The 13,330-nt window shown below is 45.5% G+C and overlaps 1 protein-coding gene across 2 annotated transcripts; it reads left to right on the plus strand.

The window, feature by feature from the left end:
• Window positions 1–84: 84 nt before the first annotated feature.
• On the plus strand, window positions 85–12,528 carry mybbp1a (MYB binding protein (P160) 1a). Of its 2 annotated transcripts, none has more exons than XM_036524155.1 (27): window positions 85–288; window positions 879–974; window positions 1,315–1,398; window positions 1,709–1,783; window positions 1,875–1,982; window positions 2,173–2,363; window positions 2,585–2,752; window positions 3,041–3,158; window positions 3,316–3,605; window positions 3,814–3,924; window positions 4,040–4,165; window positions 4,542–4,748; window positions 5,010–5,118; window positions 5,262–5,355; window positions 5,734–5,897; window positions 6,138–6,257; window positions 6,487–6,633; window positions 6,833–7,006; window positions 7,461–7,618; window positions 7,723–7,857; window positions 8,198–8,291; window positions 8,932–9,063; window positions 9,212–9,280; window positions 9,934–10,047; window positions 10,312–10,413; window positions 10,947–11,071; window positions 11,651–12,528. In XM_036524155.1, exons 1-27 carry the CDS (start codon window positions 94–96, stop codon window positions 11,988–11,990), a joined length of 3,846 nt encoding a protein of 1,281 aa, XP_036380048.1. In that variant the 5' UTR covers window positions 85–93; the 3' UTR covers window positions 11,991–12,528. The 2 variants fall into 2 exon arrangements, with proteins under 2 accessions (XP_036380048.1, XP_036380049.1); XM_036524156.1 differs by having other exon boundaries at window positions 5,737–5,897.
• The last annotated feature ends 802 nt before the right edge of the window (window positions 12,529–13,330 follow it).

A 13,330-nucleotide genomic window follows, 5' to 3' on the forward strand; every position in this document is an offset into this window, starting at 1 on the left:
AGAGGAGTGTGTTAAAAATTGTGAAGACGAAGTTCCGTTTGACCCGGAAATGCCGGGTCATGTTGCTTGTAGAGTACTCTGCACTCACATGGCATGGCCACTGTAACGCATGCAGACATGGGGGAGATCGAAAACGAACCACTGCGGCCCAAAATCACAGATGCCAAGGGGATTCTCAAGCAGAACAGAGAGTTCCTTGACTTCTTTTGGGATATTGCAAAACCCGAACAAGAGATACGACTGAAAGCAATCGAAAATCTCATTCAGTATTTGAAAAAGAGCGAAAAGGTAGGCAAGCAGCAGTCCTGCTCACACTGCCTTAGCAACTCAAGCTGTGTGTGCTCTCTCAACACTCTCACGTTTGTGAAACTAGTTATTGCTTGGTAGTTAGCCCTAGCTAACTAGGTTTAACCAAATAATTATATTTCATTACACGTTTGATCAGTAGATAACTCTTACAAGGCGCAATGCAACTACATAGCTAACTAGTTAGCTAAATACAAGGGTGCGTTGCCTGACTGATCTAGCTAGCTCGCTGACTTTCCAGTGTTTGTGAAATCACAAATTGAGAAGTGTCATTGACAATGATCTTTCTCTACAGAATTTTATTTCACGGTGTCAGACTTTTGACAGTTAGCTGGCGAGATAGGTAGATGGTTAACTTGCACTTGCCAAACTGCTGAATTTGTCACAACTTGTGTTCTACATCGTTAGCCACAAGTGTACTGTGGACAAGAGAGCAACGGGTCATATAAATTGTGTTATTCAGCTGTCTAATTTAAGTGACCCTTAGTATGCGTCCATTCGTGTGTCCGCTGAAGCTAGTAAGCTGTGACTGATGATGGTATGTATGTGGTGATGTTGTCCACATTGAGCAGCCGGATGAATTGAAGTACACACTGAAGAGACTGGTGGATGGACTGTCCCACACGCGGGAGACTGCCCGTCCGGGGTTCAGCCTGGCCCTGGCACAGGTCAGTCTCAGCTGCATGACAACGTTCTCTTTAATGCTTTCAGTAATTGCCCACGTGTTGAAGAGTATCTTCTTGAATTTTGTAAAGTCCATAATAATCATCATAATTCTTTGATGACATGTGATTAACTCAATTGTATATTAAGATTCAACAAAGCCGATGGAACATTGATGCTAGAGTGCCTTATAGCAGCAGTAAAGCTCTGAGATCATTGATTACCTTGTGGTTTTAGTCATGCGCTGGTACTATAAACAATACTCTGCCATAGTTGTAGAAGTCTTCTTTTATGTGGGTTTTAGCTTTGCCATGTTAGTGACATCAACAATGTTTTGGGGCGTAGGTCCTGAGTGTGTTTGAGGAGATCTCGCTACAGACGGCATTGGGAAACATCAAGGAAAAACACGACCCACAGAAAACGAAGAAGGTGAGTAGGCAATTGTGTACCCCAGGGGCTATGTTAGTGTATGTAATGCTCTCTTGATTGAGTGGGTTGATCCAAGGACCTACAAAGTCTGTGTGAATAATGTCTGTCCTTGTGAGCGAACAATCTTTATCTTCAGCATGACCCCTACTGGGAAAATACTATAGACTATGAGAAATACTCCTAATTGAGGAAGTTAGAGTAATGTGGTGCTTCTGAACATGATAGGCCATGGCAGTCATGATCAGGCATTTATATCATACTTCAATGGTTTTATGTATCATAATAAATAAATATGCGTGTAACTCAACAGAAATTGATCAGAAATGCAGTGTTTGGGAACTTCTTTGGGGTGCTGGCCCTGTCCCAGTCAGGGCGACTACCAAAGGTAAGTGTTTAGTTTCCCTCTTTCTTTGCAGTCAAAGAATGTGTGTGAAAGGTGTGTTGTGATGGCTTGAATGGCCTGCTCTTTCTCTCAGGAGCCCCAGGTTGTTTTGGAGTGTGTCCAGCTCCTGCAGAGTCTGGCTCAGTACAGAGAGCACCTGAAGGATCTACCCAGGAAAACCATGGTGGACATTCTGTCTGAGGTGAGCCATTCATCATTTAACCGGGGAAGAGAAAGAGAAAAAGCGTTATTTACAAGTTGGGGATGGGGGCATCAATTGACTTAGTATTATCTGTGTAATGTTTATCTTTAGATTGCTTATGTAGTGATAAGTCTTTGTGTTATTTGAGCTCCACTCTGAGTTTTTGGCGTGTGTGTCACGTGATGTGCAGACCACGGAGGAGGTGTTTGAGGAGGTGCTGCTGGGAGCGCTGCAGAGTGACCTGTCTTCGGCCTTCAGCACCCCGGAGCAGCTGCAGCTCCTCCTAGTGGCCATGCAGAGATTCCCTGCCGTGCTCAAGCCCAAGAAACTCAAGAAGCTGCTGGGGAGTGCCACCGTCATCACCCAAGATAACATTCCAAAGTGAGGATCTGGCCAGCTCTTTGAGACCTCATTCATTTTTCTCATGCATAGAAATGCCCACAGACAGGATGCACTGATCAGAACGTGCATAGTGTTATTTCAAATCTCTAACTTTGTGGGGGGTATTTTGTACGTACTGTGCAGATGTGCAGACATTATATTGTTGGTAATTCCTTGTATGCCTTTTCAGTTTGCATTATAACTCTTGCCTGCTTCTGTAGGTTGATTGAGGTGTTAAAGATGGCTGCCCGCTCTGTGAAGAAAGACCGTGTGCTTCCAGCTGTGGCCCTAGACCTGCTACAGGTGGCTCTCAAGGAGGACAGTTTTGAGCTCTTCTGGAGAGAGGTTGTGGTTAATGGAATGCTTTCTGACCAGTCAGGGCCCAGCAGGTAAGCAGAGCAGAGTGGGGGATGGTGGGAATGTAGACTGAGCTACCATTGGACAGCAACTTTATACTGTATTTTGGCATAGACTTTTGAACAGTGAGTTGCTTGTTACCACCGAACTCTGAATACCTTTTTAGCAATGTAAAGAGTAAGAGTTTTATAATGCTCCCAGTTACACCCTGTAATTATGTGCAACTTTTTGCTGCTTCTACTTCACATTGTGTACTGTTAATCATGTCCCATAATGCTCTGTGGGCCTGACCTAGATGCCTGTAACTGTCTTGTCCCCAGTTACATGTGCTACCGGCTGTTGGGCAGCGCATTTCCCCTGCTCTCCCTGGCACAGCTACACCAGGTGCTGTCTGGAGAGGTGATGAGGCATTATGGGGAACATGTCGTCTCCGCTCAGGTATGCCCCTGCCTGCTTTCCACTATGCAGCAAATCGCTCCTGAATTACTGAAATATAAACCAGGCACGTGTAGGAATGGAGGACGATTAAAATTTGTAACAGTCACAGTCTGAGAGTGTGGTTCTTGAAGGACGCGCCTTCCTCTGCTCTCCCCAGCTGCCCGACCGCTTCAAGTTCGCCCCAGAGATGGAGACCTATGTGGGCGAGTTCCTGCAGGGCTGCTCCGATCCTGAGAAACAGCTGGCTGTAATGGTGGGCTTCACCAAGCTCACCAACCAAGGCTACCCCGTGGTGCCCAGCTTCTGGAAGGTGGTGCAGCACATGGAGCAGTCTGCCCTGCAGAGCTACGTGGACTGGCTGAAGGAGATGTTTCTCCGCCCACAGCTGGAGTCATGTCTGGACTTCAGCACCCGCCGGCAACAGGAGAACCAGGAGTCCGGAGTCCAGTGAGTGCCTGATCCCATAACAGCCACCTAGATTGTTGAGCCTGAGATTAAGCTTTTATTTATGACATCACTCGCAAGTCACTGACTCTAATACAGTTAAGGGGTTGTGTAGATCCGGGCTGCACAGCGAACCTGATGGTCTGATGGGTTTTGAGAAGCACTGAAGTGGTGTAGTGGCATGTCAGTGCAGTGTGTTGATCCCTTCCAGGAACGAGCACTGTGTTTTCCGCCTGCGCAAGTGGATCATCCCGCGCCTCACTTCCATCGTGGAGAACAACCAGGTGAAGAAGGAGGAGGACCTGGTGATGGACGTGGCCAGGTGAGGCTCCTTGCCATCTGCCTCCGTGCGGACGTTTCGTCCATTCCTCTGCGTTATCCACCAGGCGCTGCACAACTCTGATGCTCGGCTCTGAATGTACATTTTCTCCCCTCAGATTTGTTTTCTTCCATGCGTTCTTCGATTCCAAAAAGGCCACGCCTGACATCCCAGAGTCACAGGGTGTCCTGTCACCACCCTTCAATGAGAAGACCCGTGCAGTCATAGTCAACTCCTTTTTTGGGTGAGATGTGTTCCTGTCTGTACCTGTTGAAATGTGGCTCTGTACCACAGTTGAGTGCTCTGTGGCCATTAGGTCCTCATGTACTGCAGTTCTAGTCTGTCTCTCTACGCAGAATTACTGCGAGTTAATGGGAGTGCAGACGAATACAGTTATCAGACTAAGCTTTGCCCTAGTGAAATGAGCTAGCAGGGCAATCAGGTGAGAGCCGTTTTAAGTATTTCAGTATGGCCGTGTTTCATTTGGATGTTATGGCATTCTGAGAAAGCATTGGTCACACCAAAGTGTTTGATTCACATTCAAGTCAGGAGTGCTGTGTTCGTGGTTTGTAGAGACGTGTGGATCTCCCTCTTTAAACTACCCTATTGCTGCTCTTCAGGCTCCTCCAACACCTCAACCATCGGCCCGCCGCGGGCCACACCCCTGAGACGCCAGCCACCAATGAGAAGCGCATCCAGGGGGTGACAGCTGATGGCACACTGTGGATCTACTCCCTGGTGCAGTACGCCAACACCCTGCTGAGCCAGACTAAATACGCGCAGTGCGCACAACCCTTCACTGCGGACCAGACCGAGGCCTGGGACAGGTAGGCCGTACTGCTGCTAAACCCAGTGACACTTTACCAGTCTAGTGCAGGTATACCTCACCTCCAGTGCAAGTCAGGGCATCTTGGTGCTGTGTGTGGTGTTATGTTACAAACATAACTCCATCATTATCAGCTACCAGAGCTGATGTTGTGTATAAATTGACTGCTAATTTGATGATTTTCACAGTGTGTCACTTGTGCCAGGCCTCTACCTCTCCGAATTACTGTGTTTTAGTCATCTGTTGTTGGTGGTCTCTGTAGGATGGTGGCGTCTGTGGAGACACTTCGAAAGAAGGCGAAGAAGGCCCAGACGGCAGAGACCTCAGCCTTCCAGCAGCTGTTCCTGCTTGTGGGCATTCAACTCTTCAAGGTGTGTTCATCTGATTATCCCGCTGATCAAATGAATCTGCATTCAGGAGTATGGCCTTTTTGCATTGTGGAGTTGAAACCAAATTGCGTTGTTCTGTGTTTGAAGGGACAGTATGTTTTAACATTCAGTTTTGTTGCTTGCAGGCACCAGAGGAGAGTGTGGACTTGATGCAGGATCTTCAGAACTGTCTAGAAAAAGCCCAGGAAAAGAAGTCCAAGAAGAAGAAAAAGGCAGCTGGTAAGAGGAGCTGAGGTTGCTGTCCAACCAGACTGATGACAGCGAGGGGCTTTTCTAATATGTAAATCTGAATCATGTGATCTGTGTCAGGGGTTTGCATGCACAGCCAAGTATTCTGAGTCACATCCCGAGCTGGCCCTAATTCTACACAAAACCTGGAGGCCCACTCTATGGCATACGTCATTCTGATTTCATCCAATTCAACACTGTCATTATCACTATCATCATAACTGTCGTCACTGGTTGTTGTTAAAAGTGGGCGTTTTGAACGCGTGTTTTAGACCCTGCGGACTGAGCACTGTTCCGTACGGGGTTGTGTTACGATCACTGCGATGCGTGGCATGACGCCGCACTCATCCCTGCCTCCCGGTGCCTCAGCAGATGGGGTGGAGGAGGACGAGCCACAGTGGGTGGAGGTGGTGGTGGAGATCCTGCTGTCCCTCCTGTCCCAGCCCAGCCGCCTCATCAGGCAGGTCTGCCGGACCGTGTTCGGCGGCATCTGTCCCCACGTCACCCAGAGAGCGCTCGACGCCATCTTAGACGTGAGTATCGTGGAGGAAAGGGGGGTTGATGTGCAGAAATGCATGAGCACAGTACTGTACCCCATTCCTGATTTGATTTTTCAGTGATTGGTTTTTCTTGTATCCTCTCTTATTCTGTTACCGTGAGTTGGAACAGTGTACGTTTTGTAATATTTGGCATTTGATGTGTGTACAATATGTTGTAAGATTGTTTGCAGCGATCTCTGATTTGCGATCTCTGATTTGCACCTCTCTTTTCAGGTTCTGGATCCACACAAGGACGAGGAGGAAAGTGCAGTGGTGGTGACAGATGAGAAAGATGTGGGCAAAATAAGAAGAAGAGATCAGGAGGAAGACGATGAAGAGGAGGACCAGGAAGAGGTGACCTTTTGCTAGGCCTTGCCTTCTCTCTCATTCACACGTTGCATATAGATGGCCTCCGTTTCCTTTAGTCAAAATTACAGTTCTTACTTAAAAGGGAATATTGAGAGAGATGAAGTGATTATAGCTGGGCAGTTTTTCTCAGCAATAAATGGCTATTTACACAGGACTGGCTTCACATGTACAGTGTGTACATTCATAAAAATGAACTTTTTTGTCATTTCTTCAGCACGATGAGGGCTGCGACTTGTCAGAGGAAGACTCTGATGATGACGCCATGGAGGAGGATGAAGAGGTAGAGGAAGAGGAAGAGGAGGAGGTGGATCAGAACTTCCGCCTGGAGCTGATGAAAGTTCTGCAGGGCCAGAATGCTTTGGTATGTGCCACTTGAGAGCAGTTATACCTGGGTTTGACTGGAATGTAGAATTCAACATTTTGTAACCTTTTACCCAACTATATGTGTATAACGAGTGAATGTAGTTAGCCCAGCAATTGTGGGGAAAAATGGATGCTCAGATGACATGACCAGAAGGACTGCAGGAATCTGTTGAACGGGCGGTGCCTCTGTAATTTAGGCCACAGAGGAGGATGGCAGCGAGGATGAGGAGCTGGACGACGAGGCCATGATGAAGCTGGACAGCAGCATAGCCGCGCTCTTCTCCGAGCAGAAGAAGAGGATCCAGGCCAAGAAGGACGAGAAGGAGAGACTGCGCAAGGAGAAGGCGCTCGTCAGAGATTTTAAAATCAAGGTGCTCTCGCTAGACCTGCTTCTGTCAGATCCCTCAGAGCCTTTTAGAATAGTGCTCCCTTATTTGGTCTTCAGTCAGCGATGAAGTAATTGTTGTGAAAGCAGGAACATGGTACTGATCATTGAAATGGGCTTTAGTGTCCAGAAGATCGCAGGTTCAAATCAGAGTTAGGACTCTGCCATCAATCTGTATTTTTCTTAGGAAACAACCTGCTCTGTTAAGTAGCTAATTGTAAAACATAAGCTAAGTAAGTGAATTAGATTGTCTGCTAAACTGGTAATAATGTAAGGATCATACAGTCCTATTTTGTTTGATACTGTTCACAAAGTGTAGATCTTTCTGAAGAGGTGACAGGACTCTAGAGGAAAGGGTGTTGTTGGTTTTTTGTTTAGCCTAGTTTTTTGTTTAACCGTGGCGCGGGATTGCTCAGTGACCTGCCTTCTTTGGGCCGCAGGTGCTGGACCTGGTGGAGGTGTTCCTGGCGAAGCAGTCAGAAAGCCCGCTAGTGCTGAGCATCATCGAACCCCTGCTGGGCGTCATTGAGAGCGGCATGAGCTCCGACACCAACCAGCAGGAGCAGGACTTCCTCCGCAAGACCGCCGACATCTTCAAGTGAGTGGCGAGCCGCCGTGGGCTGGGCACGAAGCCAGTACGCCGGGGCGCCCGAGAGCCCTTCCCTCATTTCGGCATGTCTCTGTCTGTGGGTGCGATGGCAGGAACCAGCTGTGCAAGGCCAAGCGCTACTGCAGGAGTGTGGCGGACAAGCAGGAGGAGCTCCACGACATGATGGAGAGAGTGCTGACCAGGGCCCAGAGGCTGAACGACTCGTCTGTCTCGCTCTACTACTTCAGGTCAGTGTATGGGCCAGCTCAAAAAAAAATTTATACACAGAAACACACAGTGTTTTCTGGAAAAAAAGTCATGATTTGTATTTGTATCTGGAATAAAAATCATGATTTGTATTCATTATTTGTGACCTGTACAGCTTTAATCTTCATAGCGTTGTAAAAAGAAAAAGATATTTTAAATATCTTGTAAGATAAAACAAGTCAAATATCCACCTCCTGTGATGTTTTGCTATTAATGAGGGATATGAATAAATGTACAGGGAACTGTATCTGTAACTTCTTAACCTTCCCTCCTGAGGGCGTCTGGTCTTTAAGGAGCAAGCCTGTCTGTGCTTTGTTTCAGTGCGTCTCTTTACCTGCTGAAGGTCCTGAGAGGCCACATCGCGACTGCTGCAGCCCCCTCTGAGGGGAAGAAGGAGTCTGTCTCTGTGGAGCAGGTGGGCTGGTCGCTTCACTGGAGAAATAACATCATTGCATCAGTGTGTCTGAGGAAGTGGAAACCTGCTTTAGAGCTTTTACTCTTTGTTTTGTTAATGATTACTTGGCAGTATGTTGTATTGCTCACTCTCTGGGAACCCAGATTAAGCTAAGTGGTTTGTTCTTTGGACAGGGGGGATTAGAGTACTCTGGTATGTCCAGTTGTCACAAACGCCTTTTAAAGCCTTAACATATTGGGCATAAGGTGAATGAATGCAGAAGTGCCAGCCTTGGACTGGAGAACATGGTCAACACAGTTGTTAGCAGAAATTCAACACATTTGAAAGAGCTATTTAATCTTCTGCATCACTAAAGTGTACAGTTATGAATGAGGATTGCATGTTTAAACATTTGAACAGAAAGTTGTAGAAAATATGTTGTTAATGATGGAGATTTACAGTTTTATAGAGTATTCCCTCTTCCCTCTTGTGCTGTATCTTAACTTCATTAATTACTGCTGTTGCTGTGTAGAGACACAAAATGTGACCAATGTAATTTGTGACCAGTGTAAGGGAGGCGAAGGGTTAAAGACATCATATGTTAGGTTGACATCATTGCTCCAGTTGTGACTGTGACATCATGACGACACCATCGTTCCAGGTTGGGGCCATGGGCAGTGTGGACGTGGAGAGGGTGACGTCCCTCTTCAAGGAGGCGCTCCGATCCTTCATGACACGCAGGAAGAGCGCTCTGTCGGGGGCCATGTTCATCGACCTCTTCACCAGATTCCCAGTCAGTGCACTCCAGATAGAATATCTTAATCCAGAATAATTTCTTCAGAGAGAGATTTGCCGTCTCCTCATATGAAGGCATGCCGTTTAGTGTATGTGCCATTGTAAAATGAGTTGAATCACAGTTTTTTCCACTCTGTGTTCTGCAGGCGTTATGTGTCCGACTGCTGGATACTGCAGTGGAATACATCACAGACGGAGTGAGGGAGCACCAGCAGGTAAACCAGGAGCAGGACACCCCCCTAATATTAAGAACACTAATAGTCTATTCTGGATTTAAGTGAGAATTTATAATCCACCCCAACCCACGTTGAGCTTCAGTATATTTAGTTAATTTTATTATGCAGCCATAAATCCTAAGTAGCACTTAGGAAAATTAATTGGTAAGTGTTTAAGTGTATGTTCTGCATTTAAGTAGTAAATCTGTGTCCAAAGTCACTCGGCATGATGTGCTCATCCAGTCAACAGGGTCATGGAAGTTTAGCATTAAACATTAGCATTAGCATTTATTTTCCTGTGTTAAATGTTTTATGTACATGTATTTTGTACACTAAACTGTACACAGTTTACACTAAGAAAAAAAAACAAAGGACGAAATATACACCCATTGTGTGCTGAGGAATTTCTGATTGTTCTTAAACCTGTAATTTAAGAATGTAGACTAAGAAAAGGTCACTGTGGATATTGCCTTCAGTCTATATTCAAGGATGTGGCTGTGTTGTCAGGAATGTAAATATGCTTAAATGTATTGTTTTCACAGAGCTGAAGTATCAACAGCAAATGAACTGTGTTTGTTAATGTGTTTTGTGTAATGTGTCACCAGTGTTGTTGTTTGAAGGCCTCATCTTCCCTGTTTGTGGGTGTTTTCTAGGGGCAGGCCTGTGCCATAGTGCTACGGGGTCTTCAGACAAAGGAGGTGCGGCTGCTTATGACCGATGCCCAGTGGGCAGAGCTCTGTGAGAAGACCGTGGGGCAGGTGGCAGAGGTAGGCACCATAGAAATTGGGGGTAAAACTGCATTTACACGAAGAGAATAGAGTACATTTGAGACCAATATCTACCACCTGTTTTTATTCTGCAGTGATCATGATGCAAACAGCAAAGTTTCATGGTGATTTGGGAAGCAGTTTTATTTATTTTTTTTTCTTTATCCTGTAACCTTTTAGAAACGCATGCCTTCGGTTTCAGTGTGACTGCAATCTCTGTGCTTCCTTCCTTTGATGATGGAATTCTCTGTTTGTCTGTGCCAGAGCCTGAAGTCTGTCGCCAGCTATAAAGTTAAAGTAGTCCAGGAGAAAGTGGCCAAGGCCCTGGAGCTGAGCCAGCTCCTCATCCGCTCCATTCAGCAGCAGGTAAAGAAAGTGCCCAGGAAGAGTCTCTTTAGTCCCCCGTGTGGCCGGTTAAGGTACTTGTTCCATTCAAGCAGAGTCAGGATGATCTCTGGTAGTCCATGCAGCAGAACACTTTGTTCTGGTGGGGTAGAGTGGGTTTTCCTTGTTTCACTGCTTTGACACACTCAGACAGCTCACGAGACTCCTGTGAGTCAGTCAGGTGTTGTCAGTGGAGATGCGCCTCTCCTCCAATCAGCGCTTGCTCAAGTCTGGTGCACGGTGCAACTTGTAGTGTGAAAATCAACTGTTGGTTGTGTGCAAGCATATCAGAGAACTACATTTGTCACACTTCAGCACACTGCTTTAGCATAGAGAGTGGAGGTTGTGCAATTGATGATGCGAAAAGTTGAGTAAAAAGCAGGGAAAGGTAAAAAAGAATTTTAAGTTGTCAATCTTTCATCTCAAATTCAGTTCCCAACCCACAATGGTAGTCTGCCACCTGTCTGTGTCTCCAATGTTTTCTTAGTTTTCTAACTCATCTGCATGTTTTACAGAAACTGCATATGAACCTGCAGCCACTGAAAGATGTGTTGGAGCCCATGAACCAGCTGGAGGGCTTCCGCAAGACAGGACATATGGAGGACACCTACTGGGGCGTGATGAAACATTTTGGAGTCCTGTGAGTCACCAGCTTTTTAAACATGACTGCTTGGATCTCACTCATAAATTTTAGCATACTTATTTCACTCTGCTGTTTAAATTACTCGTCATCATCACAATTTTAGCTATCAGAGATGTCAAAGTCAGTGAGGAGACATCACTGAACAAAGAGAGACCCACTGTTTTGTGCAATCAGTAAGTCAGTTTGGAAACTGAAGTGACACTGCAGAGGCTTCTGCTCACATCACTAATAGTCAGCACAGAAATGACTATTAAATCTCAGCCACGCAGTTGTCTTTTTCCTTGGATTTTGGACATCTTTGGATGTTGATATTCATGACGTGTGTACACCATGTGATTAACAAACATTGAACTGTTGCAGTCCTGATCAGTGTGCATGAACTATAAGGCAAAATGAACCCTTTTCTCTTGTGTATTCCTGTTCAGTTCTACAAATTATTATTAGAAAGGCCATGGTACCGTTTTCAATGTATAAAAACTGCAATGACACTTGTTGCTGAGAACAGCACATTGTAGCATTATTAACACAAGTACTGTAACACTCGTATGACCTATGAACATACCCTGTGCGTTGCAGCAAGCCAAAAGTGGAGAAAACAAAGAAGGCTGGAGAGGAGCAGGGAGCCCAGAAAACCGCCCCGAAGAAAAAGAAAGGCTTCCTGCCTGAAACCAAGAAAAGGAAAAACCGGAAGAAGCCGGCGGTTCTGGAGGGGAAGGAGCCAGCAGTGCAGGAGGATGCTGGAGCCGGGGAAACGGGAAAAAAGAAGAAGAACAAGAACAAAAACAAGAAGAAGAGGAAGCTGGAGGGTGGAGGAGAGGAGCCCGGGCATGCCGCCCCAAAAAAGGCCAAGGCCCAGCCTGCGGGCAAACCGAAGAAGCAAAAGAAGAAGAAACAAAAGCAAGCAGGCGGTGAATAAACGACAGAACGCCCTCACGGACACTGTTCAGACACCCTGAGCTTGAAGGGCATGGGCTGTTCTCCTCGTTTTCCTTTTTTTTAATCTTGCTCTGTGAAGAGCTCCTGGTTAAGACTTTAAAGGACAGGCCCCCTGAATCTTAGTGAGGGGAGTTTAAGCCCAGAGCTTATCTTGTTAATGTTTCAAGGCCTTTCTGGCCTGCTCTGTCTCCTCTGTGTCTGATGTCACAGCGCCTCCGCAGGTTTGCATGCCTGCTGGCCCTTCTGAATAAGAAACAGGTGGTCTTAAATTAAATATTCTTTTACTATGTGATGGCTGTGGATTATTTTAGAATACAGTTTGTTTATGCAGAATTGCATTTTCGCTTACAAGTTTATGATTGCTACTCATACTTGAGCAGCACTCATACTAAGGCAGCCAAACTAGCTGATAATGATTTGATGTGCACAAATGTCTGAACCCTTTACCACTAGAGGGTGTCATTGACCCCCCACAGTTAACTGAAATGTCCCTTTCTCCCTCACAAGCAGTCAGTTCAAAAGGGGGCAGCCTTGGCTCAGGAAAATAATGCATATTTATTTAGGGTAAATATCTACATTTCATCCATAATATGGCTTTTAATTGCTTTGCTCCAACATTACACATTTTTGTTTGCCAAGTGTCTCAGGTGGAAGCAATTATTTAATTAATACAAAAATACATTGAACATCATTTAAAGATCTCCAGTTCCTGGAGCTGAACACAAACTGTGAAGATGTGATACCTATGCAAAAACGTTCAATGATATTGTTTAGGCTATGAATGGGCACTGCAAACATGACTGCAGTTCCCCTGCACAAAAAAGACTGCCCTTGTCTGGTTGTCTGGTTTTGGAATTTGTAATTGATGGACAAATGTGGTTCTAAAGTTAATTTTAAGTAACCCTAAACTAAATCTTCCTGGATATTATAATTCTGATCAGGCTAAAGCTTGATGGTTCTTTTCTACCTAATTCCAGTCTATAACACTCTTGACATTTCACATTCTACCCAGCAAACAATCATTTGAATTTATTACTGTCTTACTTATATGACACTGCAGAGTTGTAGTGAGCAGTGGATATACTAGGATCACTGAAGAAAACCTGTGAGAGAATACTGCTTAAATACTGCTTAAACTTAGCTGGTCCTGAAGATTAATAATATATCATCAGTATGGTGTATTACTGTGTCTGTGGCACCAGAAATCAGCATGTCTGTTAGTCCTTATAAAGTATGTTCTGTGCTCATTAAATCAAATAACTGCTGTTCTTGCTAAGGAGCATTACTGAAGGTGGTACTTGCATTTAATTGAACATATTG

This window comes from Megalops cyprinoides, chromosome 3 (genome assembly GCF_013368585.1).
Source record: "Megalops cyprinoides isolate fMegCyp1 chromosome 3, fMegCyp1.pri, whole genome shotgun sequence".
Taxonomy (NCBI): domain Eukaryota; kingdom Metazoa; phylum Chordata; class Actinopteri; order Elopiformes; family Megalopidae; genus Megalops; species Megalops cyprinoides.